This window comes from Peromyscus maniculatus, chromosome X, assembly GCF_049852395.1.
Source record: "Peromyscus maniculatus bairdii isolate BWxNUB_F1_BW_parent chromosome X, HU_Pman_BW_mat_3.1, whole genome shotgun sequence".
Classification (NCBI taxonomy): Eukaryota; Metazoa; Chordata; class Mammalia; order Rodentia; family Cricetidae; genus Peromyscus; species Peromyscus maniculatus.
Genome location: NC_134875.1, coordinates 103,384,853 through 103,407,801, shown reverse-complemented (window position 1 = coordinate 103,407,801; position 22,949 = coordinate 103,384,853). Strand labels below are relative to the sequence as shown.

The following is a 22,949-nucleotide window of genomic DNA, read 5'->3' as shown; positions in this document are numbered from 1 at the left end:
TTGAGTGTGCCTTGTTTGTTTGTGATGTATCCTCAAGTAATTAACATGATCAAGGTTGAGAGGTAGAAAAGATGGCCCGTTCTCCTATTTACAGTTGTAAAAAAACAAAAACAAAAACAACAACAACAACAAGAACAACAACAAAAAAAACCTTGGCTTTTATTTCACCTAGGATTTCTTTTTAGTCTCAGGTCACCTAATACTACTTTGATTGCTTCTTCTTCTCCAGTTATTCTTGTTAAAATGTGCTATGCCTGTCGAATCAGGCAGGTAGAAGAGAAAGACTGTTAAATGCCCCCCTTACCCATCCCTGCACACAAAGAGCCATTGAGTTGAGGATGGTATTGTGTGAGGGGTGGGGAGCACCTGAGGGGGCATTCTTCACATCATTATCCTCATTTTTTACTTTCACACTAATTTATTGAAAAAGTAAATGATCTGGACACATCTTTAGCCAGATCTAGTCGACAAACTGTTTTTGTTTAAGGCAAGGTGGAGAGAAAAAAAAAAGTGAAACAGTCCGCCAATCATGCTGAATTCGACGATTACAAAGCCACAAATTCAATTTCAAGGGGTGTGCAGTTCTCACAAATTGGCTAAAAGCATGAAGCCACTCCTTAGGAACCAAGACAATGCTCTTTGAAGAGTCCTTACATCAGTTTCCTGAAAAATCTATGTGGATGCATTAGTTTCCCATTCAGGAATGATACACCACTTTTTCCTATCTCAGGCCCTTGTAGTAGAGCTTGCTGAGGAACAAGGAAAGATTAATACCAAGGTAGGCATTCAGATCTAGCCGACCACAGTGCTGAGTCAATTAGAGATTTTAGTCAAAGTACAACGGACAGAACAGCAGAGATGCAAATAGGGCTTGCTTTACATTTTGTGAAATCTCTCATTTCCATTTTATCTCCCACTTGCCCTTCAGAGGGAGAGCAGAGGCTGCAGTCAGCTTGAGGAGAACTGACTTAATAAGGAGTTGCAAGGTGGGGATAGAAGGGTGGCTCCTGGGCTCTTTCTGAAATTTGTAGAGTGTAAAGAATTTCCAGTTACTTTTCTCCTCCTTCCATAACATCATTCTGGATGTGAATTGGCTGGGAAGAGGGTATACCGTCGCTGAGTGAGGACCCATTCTTTCTCCAAGGGCCACAGGCTAGGAAGCCTAGGAATCCACATCAGACGCCTTCTAGAAAAAAGGGTCAAACCCTGCTTTTTACGAAAAGAAAAGCCACGTGACTCGGAGACATCCCCAGGGAGGGACCCTGGAGCAAGCGTGGTCTGGCTGGTAGCAGAGAATTGCTGTTCACAGTGGCCAGCGGGCTAAGGGCGGGAGGCCAGGCGCCAGAAACCAGAGCTTTCCCCAGCCTGGGCGCGGATCCTCCGCCTCTCTTGTAGGGCGCCGCCTCCTGCAGCCTAGGGCGGGGCCGGGGCGGAGCCAGCCTAGCCGCGCCAGGGAGGAGCGGGCGCGGGCGCGGGCGCTGGCAGACTGCTCCGCGAGGGTCCACTGTGCATTAGCTGTCGTTGCTGGCTGCCAACGACTTTCTTCAGACCAGCCATCCCAGCTAGGCGAGTCCCGTTGGCCTCTAGGCGTGCGGAACAGAGCCGCAAGGGTCGAGTCCCCCGCGCGGTGTACCGGCGTTTCTCTGGTCTGGAGTTTCGGCTTCGGGCTCTTAGGACCCTCCTGGCGTCCTCGCCTGAGTCGGGGAGGGCGGCAGCGGCGCCCGGGCATGGCTTCAGCGGGCAGCGGCATGGAAGAGGTGCGCGTGTCGGTGCTGACCCCGCTCAAGCTGGTCGGGCTCGTGTGCATCTTTCTGGCACTGTGTCTGGATCTGGGAGCCGTGCTGAGCCCGGCCTGGGTCACCGCGGACCATCAGTACTACCTGTCCCTATGGGAGTCCTGTCGGAAGCCCGCCAACCTGGACATCTGGCACTGCGAGTCTACACTCGGCAGCGGTGAGGCCCCCGCGCCGCGCCCCTGCCGCCCAGGGCTCCTCTGCTGCCACCGCCTCTCCAATCCACCTCTTTCCTCCCCTCCCTTTTCCCTCCCTCCCCCCTCCCCTCCTCTAATCAGACCCCCAGGCTCCAGGCAGCCCCTGCATGTTCCCCTCTCTCGAAGGAGTCCCTAAGACTCCGGAGACCTCCCACGCCCTCTTCTTTTCTCTTGCGGGTCTCTCCTGCTTTGGAGTAACACGTATGCTATTTTGGGTAATTGTTATCATTGAAGGCGAGAACCATGTGGCTGTGAAAAAGATGCATCGCCTTCCACACCCCCGTTAAAAAGAAGCAGGCAAAACGCCCCAAATTCAAGATGTGTGGGTTCTCCTCTCTGTTCCCCTCCTTTCCCATTACTGTAAGAAAAATTTGCTTAAGTTTTCCTCACGGCCCACATTTCTCTGTTCTATTTCACTTTATCTGGGTTTTCCCAAATGAATTTTCACTTTTTTTAACCCTCTTTAAATTTGGGGGAAGGATACCAAGAGCCTGGAGAGACTGATGAATTTCCTTTCCTTTTTTGGCGATACCGTTGTTGCTTTTGACTTGCCTTTCTTTCACTCCCGCAGTAAGAGAAACTCCCCTCTCTTCCTGTCCCTTTCTTCATGAGCTAGTTACTCACAGTTGCTTGGAAAGTTGTGCTTTATTCAGCAAGCAGTGAAAATTGCATGAAGATGGGAGAGGGGTAGAGTAGGCGGTAGCCTTTGTGGCTACTGCTAGCTCCAAAGGAACTTTATAGCTTCATTCACTTCATGACCCTCCAGTTTTTTTGGTTTTTGTTCTTGTTTTTGTTTTTTTACCCTTCCCAGCATTCCAGTATTCTTAGTAGGATTTTGCCAACTTCCATTTTCTTACTGCAAACTATGCCATCTCAAATTCTGATTCTTCAGCTACTGGTGTATGCAAAGATTAAGGAGTGTGTGTAAAAGGAAGGCTCTGCTGATGGTTTTCTATGCTGGTGTGCGCGCTCATGCATGGGCGCGTGCGCGCGCGCGCGCGCGCGCGCGCACACACACACACACACACACACACACACACACACACACTGACCTGAGAAACTCATTAAATTCATTTTTGACAGTTTCATGTCTTCTCTGAGACTATTTTATAAAGCTGTACTGGAAACGTTTCAAGTTTCAATGAAGTTGAAATAGCACAAAAACACCCCGACTTTTCTTTGTCTTTCTTTTTTGTTATAAGAAAGATTAGTTCACTTGGTTAAATTCCTTCCAGAAATTTAATTTTGTGTTTACAAAGGCTTTTTCTTTGCTGTTACCTCAGAATTCCTATTGAAGGGTTTCTTTGTTGGTTGATTCATAGTGAAGGGGACTGGCTAGCAGCAGGAGGTCAACACTTAGGTCTTTTAATTCTTTCAGGATTAGTTGTTTACAACTAAAGATAAAATAAATCGGTAAAATGCCTTTCTTTGGTAACCAGGGGATGCAAATAAACTTTGGAAAAAAATATCTTTTCTTTTCCACCTTCAATAGAAATGGAAATTTATGTAGGAATGCCAGCTTCAGCAGATCTCCTTAGCAACATGAATCTTTTGCCCCCTTCTCTCTGTCTCCTGAAATAATAGCCCTCTGATTGCACAAAGACTTTTCAGATAGGTTGGAAAAACCAGCTTCAGCTCCCATTTGCTCTTCAGGCTGTTATCCTTTTCTCTTGGCCTGGAATGCGGGGAATGGAGTGAAGGCAGCCCCAGTTTGTTTGCTAATCTTTCCTTAATTGCCTCCATACTCATTGATTCCAGCCACAAAGAAATTTGTAGCTGGACAAAAAAGAAAGGGGGGAGAGAGAGAGAGAGAGAGAGAGAGAGAGAGAGAGAGAGAGAGAGAGAGAGAGAGAGAGAGAGAGAGAGATAGGAGAGAGAGAAGAGAGGAGAGAGAGAGAGAGGATAAAAGGAAGAAAGGAAGAGAAGAAAAGAAAGAAGACCTAAGCTGGACAAAGAAATAAGTAGGCATAAGCTTAATGCAAATATGGTGTCCATAGGACTGTGAAAAGGGAAAATCAAAGGCAGGGACACTTTCTGCGCACCCCCCACCACACGCTCCTTTTTGCTGTCTTCATGCCCTTCAGTTTGGCTTCCTGAAATCCAGTTTAGCTTCATTTTGCTTAAAAAATGTTTTTGTGTCCCCTTAAAGATAACAAGATAGGGTACAAGTACAGATGGTTTTGTTAGAAGTTCTGTAGAACAAGTTCGTGACTTACGTTATAGCAGAAAAGTTGTGAAAGAAAGGGGCTAAAATACAGAAAATTGCTGTTCTCACTTAGAAAATGTGCTCTTAAATATGTTATGTGGACTTGAACTTCGATCTACCAGTGTTTTGAGACAAAGAGGGACACTAGGATCAGCCCAGGAATGCTGTTATTGCCTGTTCCAGGGGCAGGCAGCTTATTCAGTCTGTTTGTTGTGGTGAGTAGCAGAGGGATAGAAGGAAAATGTGTGTCGGAATATTTTAAGAGATCCACTTCATTCTCTCTGGAAACACTTTGGGGAAAACAACAAGGATAGTTTTACTGAAGGTCCTTCCCCAGGATCTTCAGGATTTAATTAAAAATCTTCGTCTTAATTACAATTAAAACTGCCTTGAAGAGGCAAAGTTTTATTTCAAGAAGGAAAATTTCAGGAATGTTTTTCTTCTGAGGACAGCATTTCCTACTTGGGCCCAGTTTCTACTGAAACTTTCCCCTAAGCCATTATTTTAAAATTGCATTTCAGTTTTGTTACCAGATATGCCTTGTTTGCTGTTTATAACCAGTTCTATGGTTTTAAACTAGAACAGAGCCATGCCTCTCGTGTCGTGATATATCGAAGGTTGCGTCAGCACTTCTAGTATGAACCAGTAATCTGGTTGTCACTCAGCCAGAATGCTTTTCTCTGGAGTCTGAATTTGAGATGTGGGGGACAACACTAGCTAGCATTCATCTTTACTTGTAATATTTTTAGGAAGACAAAGGAGGAAACTGCTAATTGGTTGTCATTGGTAGTGGGGTTGGGGAACTTTGGAATATGCAGTAATCACAAGACTGCAGGCTCTAGAATTCTTTTCTAATGATTTTCCCAGTACTTTTTGGATAGTCTTTTAATAAGTCTTGAGTGTTATCCAAAGCTTTTATAATGTGTTAACCTCTGCTCCCTGTTTAGTTTGGACATTTTCTTCCTAGAATATAGTAGTTAGGGTTTCGCAACCATAGCAATTACAAGACAATAAAGAATACAGGTTCCCTAAACTCTACATTAAAAAGCTTTGAAATTGTAGGATGGTTTTATGCTTCTGTTCAAAACAATTAATTTGTAGCTACTTCCTATGAAGCAGATGGCTTTTTATTGTCTGACTTTTGACTCAGCAAAAAATGAGAGGACATATACATGGCCCAATAAACATTTTTAACTGACAGTGATTTGGAACTATAACAAGGGTGTGTTTATCCATTTTTCTATCAGCAAAACACTTGATTAAATAGTACCCTTTTCAAGGAATATTATTAACATCATTGGTGTGCTGCCCTAAGAATAGCTGCATTAGTAACATGAGTCATTGGGAGTTTTGAAATGGCAAGGCACTGTGTGCTAAAACAGGTGAATATTATTTTCAGTTGACAGAAGGCTCTTTTAAGAGTGTGTACATTTATCCCTTGTTTTTAACTTTACTATAAAAATTCCCTTTTAAAGCAATTTATTAAAAACTGCATTTGGTGTAGTTTAAGATAAATGGAACTGCCCGAACACCTGCAATTCTTAGAAAATCTAACATACAGTGATTCGGAGTTCAGATCCACGTCAGCTGCGTGTATTTTGAGACTACACCTTAATTTGGAAATGGGATGTCATCAGGAAACCTCCCAATATGATTTGGTCTAGGAAGGTTTAGGTGTTCCCAGAGAAGCCTTAACTCTGATAAATGTTTACAGATAACAAGCTGTGTAATCACTACAAGTGTATCCTCTTCCAGCTTCTTCTAAAAGAACATCACCAGGACAAATGCACTAATGGGTGGAAAGGTACCATTATTAGTTAGCACCCAAACGTTCTTAACTAATAAACCAAAGAAAACCAGGTGTGCATGATGATTTTTTCCTTGTAATGTCTTCTTGAATTTCAAATCCTTAAGGAATATTTTAGTTTGTGGTCAAATAGAATTCTTCTGTTCGTAGAAAGATTACAATCCCCAGGAAATCCCTTAGTGGAGTCTTCTTGCAGCAAACGGGTTTGATAGGAGTGTGAAAATTGGAATTTAAAACAAAGCCTGGCACTGCAAAACAAGAAAAACACAGGGTAACTAACAAAACAAAAACTTTTCTGAAGCAAAAGATCTCACCTGTTGACAAGAAATTCTCTTCAGGACTTTGTTTATTTCTGTTTATTCATAAGACAGCTTAGAGAGAACTAAGATATTGCCAGTATTTTTAGGATCTAATAATGAAAATATTTGTAGATATTTCAAAATAAGTCTCTAAAATAAGCTTTTTAGGAACTATGCTAAGTTATAACATAATCTTGTGGTAGGACAAAGAACTATTACGAAGACTACATGAGACCAGCTTCCTTCTGATCTAAACTTGGCCAGTCACCAATCATGCAAGTACATAGAACATACTTAACCTTCTCAGATGGCATGTCATGAAGATTAAATATATGAAACAATTTTTGTCTTTCATATTTTCATATTTTATCTTTAGAAAAGCAAACTCAAAGTAATATTTTTCAGTGGGAGGAATTTTCCTGTTTAAGTAGTAAAAGGTTTTGCATTGGATAATGAGGTAATTTTTTTCATATCATTTAAATATTCATATGAGTCACCTAGCATTTATTAAAACCTCTTGTAGGTCATGATCAGAGAACTTTTATCTTAGTAGCTACTTTTTTTTTTTTTTCAGGACTGAAAGGCTGGATACCTCACTTTTTCCCAGTGTCACAATTATGAACATGCAATGTTATTGAGAACATTATGGACTTTTCTAAGTTTACTAGGCTCTCTGTTTGTGATAGAGGTGAACATTTGCTCATTTTACTAATTACAGGAAACAAACAGCACCAGAAATTCATGCTATGAAACACTGAAGGCCAGGAATGTAGATAGTGCATAATGAGTCTAACTTGTCATCAGTGTAGATATCTGTGGTTGTAGCTGAGTATTACTTTCATGGTCAGGGACTGGAATATTGGGACTGCATGATTCTTTTCTAAATGCATATACTCAAGAGTTTGACACTTTGGTGGGAATGATTGGAAGACTTGTCTTGGCCGAAACACTGTCTGGAATACTTGTAGATAGTCTATTTAGCATGGTGTCTCTAGATAATTAAACTAGTTACCCACAGAGTGAGAATTTGAAGAGAGCTATCTTCTCTGTGAACTAGCTAGGAAGTCTTCCAGCTCTCGTATTACATTCTATTGGTTACACAGAGTGACATGGCTGGCTCAGATTTAAGAGAAGAGTCGGACTCCACTTTTCAATGAAGCATACCATCTGACACAGTTTATTGCACATCTATAAAATCTTTTTTTTTTTGCCTCTGAAGAACAAAGAGAACCACATATGTAGCTTTTGCACTTGATTTTTCTAATCCATACATAAATAATGCCTAGATAGGATAAATACTGCCCTTCGCCAATACATGGCTTTAATGATTAGTCACTTATAAGAATTTATAATTTGTTCTTTGTGATGAAATGAGCATAAGAACATAATTACAAATATGGGTGGGTAGCTAGATAGGCACATATAGAATTCACATAACCAAGGTTGAAACTCATTAGGAATGGCAGTGACAGATAAATCTATCACTCTTTTCAGATTATTAGATCTCTTGAAATTAGAGAAGGGGACTCTTTTGCTCTTAAGCTTATATGGAATTGGGGGAAACTAGCAAATCCTCAATTTACTATTCTTTTGTAATATTTGCCACACAAACTGTCATTTATAAAATGCATACATATGCAAGAATAAGAGACGTTTACAGTTTCCCAAAGAATCAAGAAAACATTTTAGGTTTTTTTTTTTTCTGGTATTATTAACTGTTGTGAAGTTTAAGGTAATAATTTAAGGAGTTGTTTGAATGTAATGCCACAAGTTTTACATTGTTTGTTTAAAGTGTATCTCTTATTAGAAAAAAAATGATGTAGGAAAAATAAATGATGAAATCTCCCAAATTCCATAATTATTTGTTTCAAAACAGGTACTCAACCTGAAATTTAAATTTTTTCACAATAGGATTTCTTAATGTCATATTTAAGATTTCTAAACCAATATTCACCAAAGCATTGCCATAGTCTATTGTGAATGAAACCTAGGGTCTATTCCTAGCACTACCATGTTACAGATAGAAATGACTTCTCTCCATTTCTTTGAACTTTCTCACAAAGCCCTAGTAAGTTAACTTCATTGATAGTGTTTCAATAGCAAGGGGTAGATATGATCTTAATCTAAGCATAGCCGGTAAGTCTGTGAGCTCGATTCTGTGCTAGGTGGGGAGAATGAAGTGATGGATGGAATAAATGATATGATTTAAGTTAATGAAATAAGTTTACAGCATGCTGAAAATGAAGCAGTGGAGGGGTGAAAGAAAAAGCTGTCTGAGGGATTAGCTCACCTCTGTGATTCATATTTACTTGGAAATTATTTAATGTGGGCGGCTATTTGAAGATTGTCCTTCTATTCTTTGAATGGTATGAGCTGTCCTATACCTATTTTCAAAGCCTAGAGTGACTAGAAGGCCACCCATTCCTACTCCCACTCCCACTTCCGCTTGTGGGTTTTCAGCTTTCTACTTTTCTCAAAGAAACCAGGTTTTTAAATTGCAATCTTGGCTTTTTCAATTTTTAATTTTTTTTAACAATGGAAAAAAACAGCTTTCAGTTAATCACACCCAACACATCATTGTACAAATACCCCCAGTAGTTTATTATTGGGAAGTAACAATGCGTGTTAGCTACTAGCATCATCAAATGCCAGTGAAAGTTTCCTCATATAGCACATGAAGATGTAGCAGTCATTTGGCATGATGTTGGCTTTCTGTGTAAGTGCTAAAACATGCTTTAATACCAAGACTCTTTGCTAAGCACTGTATATAACAGTTTTATTTGAGAGGAAACACCATATGTTACAGTACTCAGCTTTTAAATTACATTTCCACTGAGTTTTCTAATATACAACTATGTGAAACAGCCAAGAGGTTTTTTGTTTAGAAAAAGGTTTATTCTTTTAAAACTAGCAAAAAAATAACCCCCAAAACAAACAAACAAACAAAAAAGAGCCAAGGGTTTGAACAAAATCGTCGTGATTGAACACTAGTAGTTCACCTGCCACTGAGATTTTTCCCCTTAAATTTATCACCTTGGTGTTTTTAGTTCCTAATGGTAGAAAGGGATTCACAGTAATGAGTTAGTTTTCTAAGTTGTTATCAATAATTAAACTGAAATGTTTTGCTATAAATATGTCCTACAATAAAATAAAATTAGTCAGAAGAACTAGTTGCTGTTTGAAAAGAATGAGTGAAAGTGCTCAAATTTATTTAGGTAGATCATGGAGAATGTGAGGTAAATTTATGAGGAGTAAGGTAAAAATCACCTTTTTGGGTAAGCTGAGTGACTTTCACTTAAGTTATGGGTTTCATTTTAACTAATATAACTTCTTGAGGCAGATAAAGATGAAAATTGAACTGGCTGACAAACAAATTTGATTGTAATTATACACATTTTTAAAAATCCATATTTTAGTTTCTAACAAGAATTATAGAAAAGGAAGAATAAAACATTAGTACATTAACACATTATATTAATACATTAATATAAACCATATAATACATTTAGAGAAATACTACTCACCCAAATAGTGGTACTTGAATTTTAAAATAAAGGTACATTTCTTTATTTCTTTTTATGGTGCCTAAGTTCCTGAAAGAAGTAACAATTTTAGGTTCAGAGATTTATGCATAGTAGAACTAATCTCAGCATAGAAACTGTGAATGGGGAGTTAAATTTGTCAGTATTTGATAAGTTAAGGTTTGGAAATAAGTTGAGAAAGAATGCTTTAGACACTGCTGTTTTTAGTTCCATGACCTTGGCTCAAAGTAGACAATGCATCCTTATTAAGATTTTCCTTTCCTGGAAATCATTAATGAATTTTAAATATGAATTCTCCTGGGAGAAAACAATTCTCCAGCTGGTCAGTTGTAACATAGGCTATAGAATTTTCATAATGTACTGGCAACTTCTGACCAATCTCACGTATTACACTGCTAAAAATATGTCAGCACAGTTCTGTAGAATACTAATGTATTTATAGATAGTGGAGACTGATGCTAGCAAGTAAAAATACCTTGAAAGAGGACTCAAATTTAGTTCCTGACCTGCATGCTAATATTGAACATAATCTTATAATAAGGAGTTTCCTGATTTTTATCCTGTTACTGTGGAAGGAAATACTTTGTGCATGTTTTGTTTGTTTACTTTTTACTTTTGTTTCTGTTAGGAAAAGTACACAGTTGTCTTAGGCTGTGGCTTCCCTAGGTTCAGTTCCAAAGCCTCTATTGCATTCCTTTTTCACTTTTGCCCATGTGCTCTTGAGGGAATGTAACATGTACTGTAGAAGCCTTATTTCAGTTTGGTTTATAGATCCAAAGTATGTTATCTGCCCATATGAGCCCTCACCAATTTTGTATACTAAGACCATCCAGTATTTTCTCAAGATTGATTACCACCTGTTCTCTCAGGTTTTAGGAAAACAAATTCAGATTTGCAATCAGCTGGCCTAATGTTAAACAGAGCACTACAGTGTTTAAATCAGTGCCATAGGCCATTGATGTTCAACATGACTGGTTTTTATGTTCACTGTTCTACTACAGTATCACACCATCCTTTACAGAATTGATTAAAAAGAAAAAAAGAATAATCTCAAATTTTTATAGTGCATCTGACTAGTACCATAAGGCAATTAAATCAAAGAGCAAAGATTAATATAGAAATTAACTGATAGTGAAAACGTAAAACATGACATTTTTTGTAAAAAAAAAAAAAGGCCTGAAAATCACAAATGTTATGATATTTTAATTTACTTTATACACATTGAATATGGGGTAGTACATTTTTTGTGGCATATGAACATTAACTAAAATTCCACTAATGTAGAAATAAGTATTTTGGTCACTTTTTAATGTATTACTCTAAAATTGCCCAGGTGTTTTGTATACATTTGTGCTAAATCCAATTTTTAGATTGGTTGAGAAATAAATGTTATAAACACTAGCCTTTTACTTTAATGACTCAAGTATATATAAATCTTATTTACTTTAAAAAAAATTCTCCATTTTATAGTGATGTTTAGTAAGAGAAAAAGGAAATGTTAACTATTTGTCCATGACTTAAAGATCACCTTTTAGCCTCGCCCTGAGTCTTAAATTATGGATTCTAGGTAGAGACACTAAGCTGAAGCCCTGTTCTTAGCTCCAAAGGACCAAACAGATCCCTGAAAAGCATACTGAACATTCTTGATTATAGTAGCTCTTCCTAACGACCATTTTAGCTTGTGAATTGAGTATTAACTGGGCAATAATGTAAAGTTGGGGTCCTAGGCAAACAGCCTGAGTGAATTCTTCCAAATGGATGTACTGAAAATAATTTAAAACTTGCCATTCTCTACTAGGAATATAATCTTGATATTCCATTTCAAGCCCTAGGTTCTGGCCAGAAAAGTGACAGTCATGGCCCATTTCTAGTCCCTCTTGGAAAAGAAAACAGTTTTTCTGTTTGAGCTATAACTGGTTGCAAACCAAAGGGAAGGATGGCAATATCACAGCAATGACTGTGGTGACTCTCCTTGTTGACTTTGAGTGTAGAGAGATATTTTTCATTAGCTATAAAGCCGACACTAAAAATAAATATAGGGCACTTAGTAGAAAACCCAGAACTGCTTCTATTCATCTGCTTTTAATGTATTTCCTAGCCTGTAAGATGTTCCTTTTTTAGTTCCTAGTTCCTTTTAATAACTTATTTTCCTGTGTCTACTACTGCATTTTTTATTTTCTATATGAAAGGAAATATTGTTTGAGAAATTCAACTTTATGTGAAATTAGGATTTGTTTTGTTTTTCCTTGCAAATTTGAATGAGTATCACATGGGATTACAGATTTTTCCCATTGATATTATTATGTGATTTCAGTTGTTTGATTAGCTTTTGCTAGAAAAAAATGTTTAACATTTGAAAATGAAATAGACCATAGTCTAGGACATGGTAAACACTGGCCTACCCCCTCCTTTTTTTTTGCTTTATTGTTTTTACTCTGTGTGTGTGTGTGTGTGTGTGTGTGTGTGTGTGTGTGTGTCCGTACACATTTTTGTAGTCAGTGTGCTTGTGTAGTCAATTGTCTTTTTCCACCAGATGTGTTCCAGGCATTGAACTCAGTTTCTCAGGCCTGGTAGTATGAGCCTTTACTTACTGAGCCGTCTGGATGTCCCACCAAAACCGTTTTGGTAATTTATTATTATTAGCATGTGTTCATTTACTTGTTGTCTGTGGTGGCATTAGCACTATGTCACAGTTAAGAGGGTATGAATCTGAAAATACTGATTTGGCTTTTTCTTCAGAAAATGTGTTGAATTTTTTTTGTAGTCCTTCTTTACAAAATGCAACTAAATGTATGACTTGGGTATTTGAGGCTATTAAAGGTAGGCAATACTGGGCAAGATTATTTCTTGCCTTATTTTGAGTTTAAAGTGAAAACTGCCGTTTTATGCTTATTTTGGTTGCATGGAACAGCTTATCAGGAAAATCAATCTATTGTAAGTTTGTATTGATATTTTTTATGGAGGTGGCTCTTTAGTTGTACCTTTATTCAAAGAAAGCTAAGGCTTCTTTTAAAGTGATAATCATTTTGTAAAAGTAGTAATTCAACTAAAATTATCCACAGTGTAGCTGCTTAAATGCCAGGTGTTTCACTGATCTGTGGATTCATAGATGGATTTTACTCTTTTCTTTGTTCCCTATTAATAGCTTTGGTGTAATTATACTGATTTTTTTTAATTGGGATGTTTCAACTTATGAGTTTCTAATGTCAAATAATATACTCCGCATAAACTTTTTCAAAGTAATTTAGAGGTTTCCAAGTACAAGCATTATTTTGTCTTTTTAATTCAAAGCTACATGCTGTTTGGGAATAAAAATACCATAATATGGCTATCCTTTTAACTTCTAGTTGAAAGCCAGATAACACTTTTTCTTTGAAGTTATATGGCTTTGTTACAAATAGATGCATTAAAAATACTCTGAACTTTCTTGTGATTCATGTTTATATTTTCAGATGTGTGGACCTGTTTTATGTATTTGTTTCCTGATTGCTGTGCAGGTTCAAGTTGAAAGCCAGTCAAACACCCAGAATTTATTTAGAGGCAAGAATGTCAAAAAAAGTGTTCAAGTATAAATACAAAAAGAACATCTTAAGGTTTCTCTGCTAACCCTTTCTTATACTTCAGCACTCAAGAAGCTTTTTGGAAGGATAATTTCAGAGGGAATCATCAAAGTGTCATGGATTATGAGCTTTGAGTAGAATGCATTGCAGTTTAACAATAGATTAAAATGTATTTGCATTTCTTGTGCATGCATTAAACTGAGGAGCAGAAGAGGCTTCCTGGGAATTTCTTTCAAATTACCACCACTGAAGTGTGCCAATTGCTATAGTATCCCTTATGTGATGCTTCCTGATCTATATGTACTTTATAATAAATTCCTCTTTCTTTTTCTTAACTGTAAAATCGAACATCTTTTTTTCATACCATTGCTACATCCTATAAGAAATGATAAATTGTCATCAATGAGAGTTAGTGTTTACTGAATTAGAGGCATGCTAAATGGTCATTGTAGATTTACTTGTTCTTGATTGAAGAAGATGGCTGAGCAATCATTCAGAGTCTAGTCTGACTCCTTGAAATTCTTTACTTCAGAAACCATTTTGGTGACGATGACTCAAGTAGTCAGAAATGAAATGAATAAACTATTAACAAACCTTTCTGATAAGAATTAACCAGGGAGTTGTTTTGGCAGTGAAGGAAGGCAAACTAAAACTTAGAGCTTTTATGAGGCTGAGGAAAGTTTTCCAAGAAGGAAAGGAATTTAAAAAGTGTGTTTTGTTGTCACATATAATAATGAGATGATCTTTACTGCCTTAAAAGAAAGATACAAAATAATTCATATCATTTATCAACAGAGCAAACTAAGTTGATCATGACCCTGGATCTTATCTTTGGAGTAGGATAATTATTGACTGGGAAAGGGAACAAAGGGGATTTTCTTGCTGATGACAATATCTAAAATCTATATCTGAATTATGGTTATATACTTATCCATAATATTTTTAACTTTATAGTTCAATAAAAATTTAAATGTTAATATTAAAAGTAAGTAGGACATAGAAAGGGGTGCTTGATTTAACATTAGTAGAGCCCATATAAGAAGTGTGGCAAACCTCTGTCCTAAAAACTCTGCTGAGCTTAGCACAGGAACCATTTCTGAATAAGGACATTAATATTAATTTTTGTAGCAAAACATTTCAAACCCCAAAAGATGCATAGCATGCAGTTAAATCACTTCCATTGAGCTGCATCAAAGTGAAGGGTGCTGAACAGGCTTCTGTTGATTTTTTGCAGCCTTATTGCTTAAAAGCCATGCTTTTTCTTTTTCACTTTCCAGATTGGCAGATTGCTACTCTGGCTTTACTCCTGGGCGGTGCTGCCATCATTCTCATTGCGTTCCTGGTGGGTTTGATTTCAATCTGCGTGGGATCTCGAAGGCGCTTCTACAGACCTGTTGCTGTCATGCTTTTTGCAGCAGGTAAATGTATTCATAGCATTCGAACCAGCATTAAAGATTCATGAACCTTTATACCATTCTTCCTTCTCATGCATCAGTATGTGTTTGCTACTTACATAAAAATTGAGAGGCATTTGTTATATTTTTAAGGTAAATTGGCTGAAGGATTATCATATTACTGGTTTTCACCATGTTAAGCATTTCACAGAACAGTGGCAACTTCTAAACTTCTTGCTAAAGCATGAATAAATAAAACTTCTTGGGCTGGAAATATAGATCACTCCTAGAATGCTTGCCTAGCATGACTTGAGGCTCTAGGGACTGGAGTTTAGGTTCAATTCATGGCACTGCAAAAATAAAAACCCCAAATGCAAAACACCTTCTCTACAGGGATGCTGGCCTATTGCCCTAAAAAATTGTAGCAAGTCTGGTATTTTGTCATTTTGGTTTTGTTTTTATTTTAAGCATCCATTGTCCCCTACCCTGACTCCTAGCTTCCTTTGTGATCTTAGGACAGTAGCAGTATCTTACAAACAAAACAAAACAAAACAAAAAAAAAACCTGACAGTAAACAAGAAAAGGGAATTTTCAAAAAGTGTACTCCTAAAGGCATACATGTTTTGGAAAATATGGAAAAAATATAACAGTTAATGTGAACCATCAAAGAAGTTAATTATATGAGGGCAGTTGGATGTCTATTAATATGACAACCGTTATTCTGTGAAGCACATTTTAAATCGAAATATCAGAGTAAACAAAAGACCAACAGCTGTGTTTAAAAAAAAAGTGTGTGTGTGTGTGGGGGGGGCACTCATGAACTTGTAGACTATTACAAGCCCAGTTCATTACATGATGTGAGTTTTGATTTTCAGTTATAAGAATATCCTTGAATATATTATTCATTTTGACTCTTAACCGAAATATTCTTGTGGTATCTTCAATTTTCCTTGTCAGTCATATCTGATTTGAAGTCTGCAAAATAAGCCCCTGTGACTGTCAATAATGAAGATACTGACAGAACCATCTAGGCTGTTAGATGGAGTTTTAAAAGCTATTTAAAATCGGAATAGATCAAATTTCTCAGGATTTAAAGGGTAGTGTGAGCTAAAACTACAAAACCCAAAGTGTTCTACTGCCCCCTGCTGCTTGTGCTCATCTTTTTTTTTTTTTTTTTTTTTTTTTTTTTTTTTTTTGGTTTTTCGAGACAGGGTTTCTCTGTGTAGTTTTGGTGCCTTTCCTGGGTCTCGCTCTGTAGACCATGCTGGCCTCTAACTCACAGAGATCCGCCTGGCTCTGCCTCCTGAGTGCTGGGGTTAAAGGCATGCAGAACCACTGCCCAGCTGCTTGTGTTCATCTTATAACAAAGATCAAAATGTAGGCATGAAGTATGAGCCAGGCAGTGGTGGTGCAGGCCTTTTATCTTAGCACTAAGGAGATAGAGACAAGTGGATCTCTTTGAGTTTGAGACCAGACTGCTCTACAGAGTGAGTTCCAGGACAGCCTGATCTACACAGAGAAACCTTGTCTCAAAAAACCAGAAATCAAACCAAACCAAACAAACAAACAAAACAAAGAAAAGAAAATTCAAAGGGCTGAACAGAAATCTAGAAATATGTCTAATTTACTTATTTAAATGATCTAATCAAGATCAAGTAATTACTGGCATAGCTGGGACTAGAAGACGATGAATCTTAAACAGGTGGTTGATTCACTACTGAGTTCCTCATGCATCGATTCAACTATTTCTGGGATGTCTGTTATGATCTAAATATTGTTTTAAGACAGCTCTAAAATTGATCAAAGTATCACCACAAAACTTTTTAGCAGACTACAATGTATGACTTGAGAATATATTTTGAAATGTTTATAATATCACAGTATTATTACATTATTGCTGCCATTTGTAATGAGAGCCTAAATTGAGAATGATACAGTACCAAATAAAAAACACCCTTGATATTCATCACTGTTTGCTAGCTTATTTCTTGTTTCATTGGTTTACCATTGGGTCTTTTTCTTTTTTAGAATGAAAAAATGTAGATGCTTTAATTGAAGTATGAGTTTGTCTTTGAAGCTAGGACTTAAGAACATAACAATGAGATAATAAGTTGAATTATTTTTGATAAACTGTACCTCATGGGTATGAGAGGCTTTAAAACTGGAATTGTTACAAGCCATTTTTGAAATAATAGACATTTCTTATTGTAGGATGGCATACAGATATACTCGTTATTTTTTTTAATATTCCATGTTATTGTGAACACCTAGTTGCTATTCCATTTAGCCTTTGACTCACTGTATCATGTGAAAACTCTGTAAAGAAGTCCATTGCTGGCACCGTCTAGACATTTGTAGAAAACTAACTAGGAGTTTCCATTTTTCTGCTTAAAAATATTTTTCCAAGTATAGAAACATTGATGAAAATAAATACTGATTATAAAAAAATATATTGGTTATAGGTTTGCCCAGAACAAAGTTTTTGATTTAGGTTTAGGTATCACATATTAGTGAATGAAAAAAATGATGAATGGAAACTCTGTAGCAAGATACATATAGTGTTACAGCATGCATTGAGGCCTAGAGTGAGCATTATACTGATTGCTATAATTTAAAATGTACATGCCCTCAGATTTAATTATACTCATTGGTTACTGATACTCATTGATTACTGAAACTTATTTTGAAATAACCATTATCTTAATGTTGACTTTTCATATAAACAAGATTAAACATATTGTTTATATGTAAAATACATGGAAAGAAATTAAATCATTACATTTGGTTGATTTTTGGAAAGTGTGTTCATTGCTTATAGTAACCAATTATTAATCTGGATTTATGATTGAAAAACTTAGAAAGTCTACAGAATTAAAATTAATGTATTGTAATTTATTTCCATGATTTTATAAATGCATATCTGTAACTGGTAGCATTTCCTTTACATTTGTATTGACATTTGTGAAAATAGTAATAATTTTTCTTAACAAAATGTTTTCCTCTCCAAATATCAATAAGCCTTGTGCCACCAAGTAGTGTCTGTGTTCATTCATATAGATAATGAGATCTATTGAAAGAAACATTTCTTTTGTGGAGATGGAAAGTACCTGTATTCAAAACAGACATACCACTTCCACTTAGAAAACATTCTACACAGTTCTATGCCTGGAAACCATGGATACTCACGAAATCGCCTTTCAATGACTGATAAAAGATGCCCAATTACCCAACTACTATATTGGAGAGCCAGGATTTCAATTCAGGGCATCAGTCTGACATAAAAGACATATATTCCTAAATCATCTTATAGGTTACCTATCACATCCAAAATAGCAGGGCAGAAACTACCTTGGTTTTGAATTTACTTATCAACTTTATTGCAGGTGGGTCTAGCCTATAAATGCAGTTTCAGGAATAATACTTAAAGGAAGTCAGAAGCTTGAAATGTCATAAAGACCACAAACTGACTTGTACTACATGACTGACATGAATGCTTTGACAAACACTTGTTTAAAACTGGAAGCCAGATATTATGTTTCATGTCCATAATACCAGCACTTAGGAGGCAGAGGTATCAGGATCATAAGTTTAAGATCTTTTTCTGCTGAGGCAGGAGGATTGATGGAACTTCAAGACCAATTTGGCCTATATAGGGACCTTATCTCAAATCTAAGCAAGAAGATAAAACAAAAAATAAAATATGCACAGAAATTAGTAGTTTTAAGTTCCTCTTGTATTTCTAGCCACACAATTTCATTTTCATATTTTTCATTGCATCTTTTTTAAAAAAGGAAGTAAATTCCAGATTGTCTTCAAATTCTGAAATGCTTCACAACTTTTCCAGTCCTATATCTGATGGAGGGCACAGAATACCACATTTTCATTATATTTATATTATATTTCATTGATTGGTAGTAAGATATAAATATAGCATGATGCTATACTACACGCCATTGCAGAAATTTCTGTAAAGCAAGGAGGCATTTTGCTTTTACTTTATTATTGTAATAAATGAAAAAAATTTATTTGCCATTGTAGGTTTATATTTGTTCTCAGTTTTTCTATTGCATGCAACTTTCTCTGTGGTTCCAGAAAGAATGACACAATTCAGGGGGCTATATCATTTTAGGGTAATTTTTCATCATGCCACTGGACCCTTAATGGAGTTGTATATTCACTTGCCTTGTAGCAGGAAATTATGTCATTATATTATACCATGGTGATTCAGATTTTGCTAAATGAAACACATTGCAAAGAACCTTTAAAGTAGCCTAAGTTAACACCTTACCCTAGAGACTGGATGGTTACCTTTTTAATTAATTCAAGTTGGTTGTTATTTCTCTGCTCAAATTTCTATAACAACTGCCTGTCACTTAGAATGGAAACCAAAACCCCAACTGTGATCTTCAGGTTAAGACCTAATGAGGAACTGATGCGTGATGGTTTTGTATTGAGTTTTGTTTGGTTTATTTGGTTTGGGTTTTACCCTCTTTGCTCTCTGAACCAGGACAACAGCATTGTCATCTTCCTTGCACCAGAGGCACATTTCTCATCAGGAATTTAACACTTGCTTCCTTTGGCATTTTTCTTCTTGCTATGTTGACCTGAACCTCCATTCAGGAATCACCTTTCTTGAGTGTTAAAGCTGTCATAGTAGGCAAATGTAGCAAATTTAGCCCCATACATTCTAATTAAATTAATTTAAATAAAATAGAAATTATATAATAGTTGATCCAATAGGAAATTATGAACTTTAAATGGGTGACTTCATCTCCTGTGTAATCCAGTGTAGTAACTTTCATGTAAAAGTACCCAAGGATATATGCCACTGTAATTTTAGATAGTTAAAACAAGCCTTCCCCTTCCTTCCCTTCCCTTCATTTGTTTTATTTTATTTAACATGACTCATCACATTTCCTCTTCATTCCTGAGTTAAAACCAAGAGCTAACTAGGAACTAATATCTACATTTTGTCTCTGCTATAGTAGTCTTCTTGGCCTAGGTCTTTCTGGATCATTATTCCTCTTTCCTTCATTGACTTAATTGTTTTTGAAAGCCAGTGAAAAATATATATGCAAATATGGGCAAGATATAATAGAAAAGGTATAACTAGTTACAGCTTTCTGATAAAGATGACTTTTGAGTCTCTTTTAAAGATGAGAGGTGTAGACTGAGTGAGAGGGAAAAGGTGAAAATATTTTCTAATTAAAGTAATAGAAGCAAAAGCATCACAATAAAACTTCCTGAAATATTGGGGTGAATCAGATGGTTGTGAACAAAGGTACAGTTTCAAATACAGGTTGCCCAGAATATTCACTAAATCTGCTGAATTCTTCAGTTCCTTAAGTATAGAAAAAAACAGTGAAGGTTTAAGTCTACATTGATGTCACTATTGTTTGCTCCTTATAGATTTTGTATGAAACAGTTTAGTATAAACAGTGCTGCTACTTGTCAATAGTAATGATTTTACATGTGTTTGCAAAGCAAGAATCACTATTTTGTATATTACTGAATTGCCATATTTTACTAATTTCATTAATTGCTAATAGCAATTGTCAGAGTAGATAAGCAAAAAAAAGTTGTTAATATTTAAAGGATAACGTTTAGAATTAGCCATGCTTTAATTTTTTGGCTTTTATACTTATTTTATTGAAAATTAACTCATGAATTTACATTTATATGTATGCTGTTTTATTTGCTGTAAATAACATAATTTTGTTTGTTTGTTTGTTTTTTCAGTTGTTCTGCAGGTCTGCAGCCTGGTCCTTTACCCAATCAAGTTCATTGAAACTGTGAGCTTGAAAATTTACCACGAGTTCAATTGGGGTTATGGCCTGGCCTGGGGTGCAACTATATTTTCATTTGGGGGTGCCATCCTTTATTGCCTGAACCCTAAGAACTACGAAGACTACTACTAAAACCAAGTGTCAACACACACACACACACACACACACACGCACACACACACACACACACACACACACACACACACACACACACAAAGAGAGAGAGAAAGCAACCATCCAACAAAAAAGATTAATGCCTATTTTCTAAAACAGTTGTGGAACATCAAGCAGTTTGCTCAGTTGATTTAATATCCTTTGCCTTTTGGCTGTCAACATCATAACCAGCTTTTATATCCATTTTAGGGAGCTGCACAAATTAAGAGAGCTGATTAGATGTAGGCACATGCTGCAAACTACCAATATGCTCATGCCATTTTTCTTGACAAGTGAAGGGTCTGTATGACAGCAACCATTGTGAGAAGCTAGTTGGAGTGAAAATTGCCAGAATCTCATATTGCCTGCAGGGGAGCAGCTGGCATAAGCAACATTTAAAAGTTCCTTTGCTCTGACAAAAGTTCTACTGTTGGAACCCCTATCACCTGTTTATAACACAGTGACTACATTGGTTATTGGTTGCTTGCTTGAGTGAGCTTTTGAAAGCAAAACTGCCTTTTGGGCACCAAATGATAATCGTAGATATAACTGGTTAATTCTACCTTAAAGGATGTTCTTGTTAATGGCAAGTTATAGTTTTCCAATAAGGAAGTCAAAGTTTGGAGACGCGTTTTTCATTATGCGGTTAAGAAATTGTGCCTCAGCCTCCTCTAGAATGGGGCAAAATGAGAGTATCTGCTTTCCCCCGAGGCAATCAGAAAGAAATGTAGCTGAGTTGCTTTTGTTCCCTTTAAATCATTTACGAAAATTTGCAGCAAACAGTTGTGCATATGTAACAAGCTTATTTTTCTAGACCGTGAGCCATTAGTATAAATGACAATAAGTTGTTCATTAATCCTCCACATACATGTACCTATCATGCATATATTCAATACTTGCTCTAGTGAAGTAATTTGAACACTAACCTTGTGTGCATTAAGAGGCTTAGATCGGTATTCAGAGTTAATTACCATTCAAAAGTTCATATACCTTAAAGCTTTTGCTCTATGTTCTCGACTTAATCACTGGAAGGTGTTAATAGAATTGCCTAAGAAGAAAAATTGAAATGCTGTTAATCTGAAATTTAATGATTCTTTTATAAGCACTGTAGTTCAAAAGAAAGTAGGAATTAGGATGATCACTTTGTGTATAATTCATTGAAATACAAGGCTGCTATTTTTCAAAGTATTTTAAATGTCTTCATTTTAAAAGAAAGCAATAGTGATAGATTTATATAAATGTCTAAATGTATCACTGGACAAGTAGAATTTATTTGGTTGTCACCTGGTCCTCTGATGTTAACTGATGGGCTAACTGATTTGTGCACACAAGTATGATGAATTTATGTTAGGGAAATCATTCACTGACTGTTCCGAGGGAAGAAAATATCAACAATAGGAGAAAAGTTAGCAATTAATCTCCTACTGCAAACTTGTGTTCATTTTGTTTATTATACAAATCTGGATAGTTTAAGTATAAACCTATTTTTATATAAAATATACAATTCTGATATGAAAGTAGTAAATGATTATTTTTGTTAACAAAGACACTAAAACGAGTATGCTCTCGTGTGACCCTCTTGAAGAAAGAAACATTGGGGAAAAAACTTTAAAATGTACCTATTTGCTAATATATTATATAATCCAATAAGAACAGGACCATGTCAATGGTATTTAATAATTTGCTTAGCCTCCCAGAGCAAACTTCTGCTTTCAGCTTAAGAATGGTTGCCAAAACAATAGCCTTTCTCTGCCCCCCAAAGGATTTTATTCAAATGCCAAAACCAATTGTGAATTTTCTGTGGAATCACAAAGTAAATATGAATACCTAACTCATTTTTATTTTAGTAGTGATAAACAAAAGTTATGAAATTCATCTAAGAGATCAAACCTTATTGTATTTGTATCAAGAATCATAACTAACTGATTTGAAATTTTTAAGAAAGGTATTCGTATTATAGGATATTTTGAAATAGCTTTCTTAACATAAAATCTGGGGCAGACTTTCTTATAAACTTTATTGCATATTGTCAGAACAGTATGAAGAATGTGATATTTGGATAGGGATTTCTGCTACTGACCATGGACTTTTGTGAGATGATCTCTTTATTCTTAAATAATGGAAGATCAGTACTGTGGTGCTGGCATCAATGAGGCTTGTTGGAGGATACAGTGTGCAATTGGACCATTATCATATCTAGAGTATTATTGAG

At 36.3% G+C, this 22,949-nt stretch overlaps 1 protein-coding gene across 1 annotated transcript; it reads left to right on the top strand.

Moving 5' to 3' along the window:
• Window positions 1–1,415: 1,415 nt before the first annotated feature.
• Tmem47 (transmembrane protein 47) lies at window positions 1,416–20,774 on the top strand. Its single transcript, XM_006995935.4, has 3 exons — window positions 1,416–1,953; window positions 14,682–14,822; window positions 20,538–20,774. Exons 1-3 carry the CDS (start codon window positions 1,728–1,730, stop codon window positions 20,714–20,716), a joined length of 546 nt encoding a protein of 181 aa, XP_006995997.1. The 5' UTR covers window positions 1,416–1,727; the 3' UTR covers window positions 20,717–20,774.
• Window positions 20,775–22,949: the final 2,175 nt, after the last annotated feature.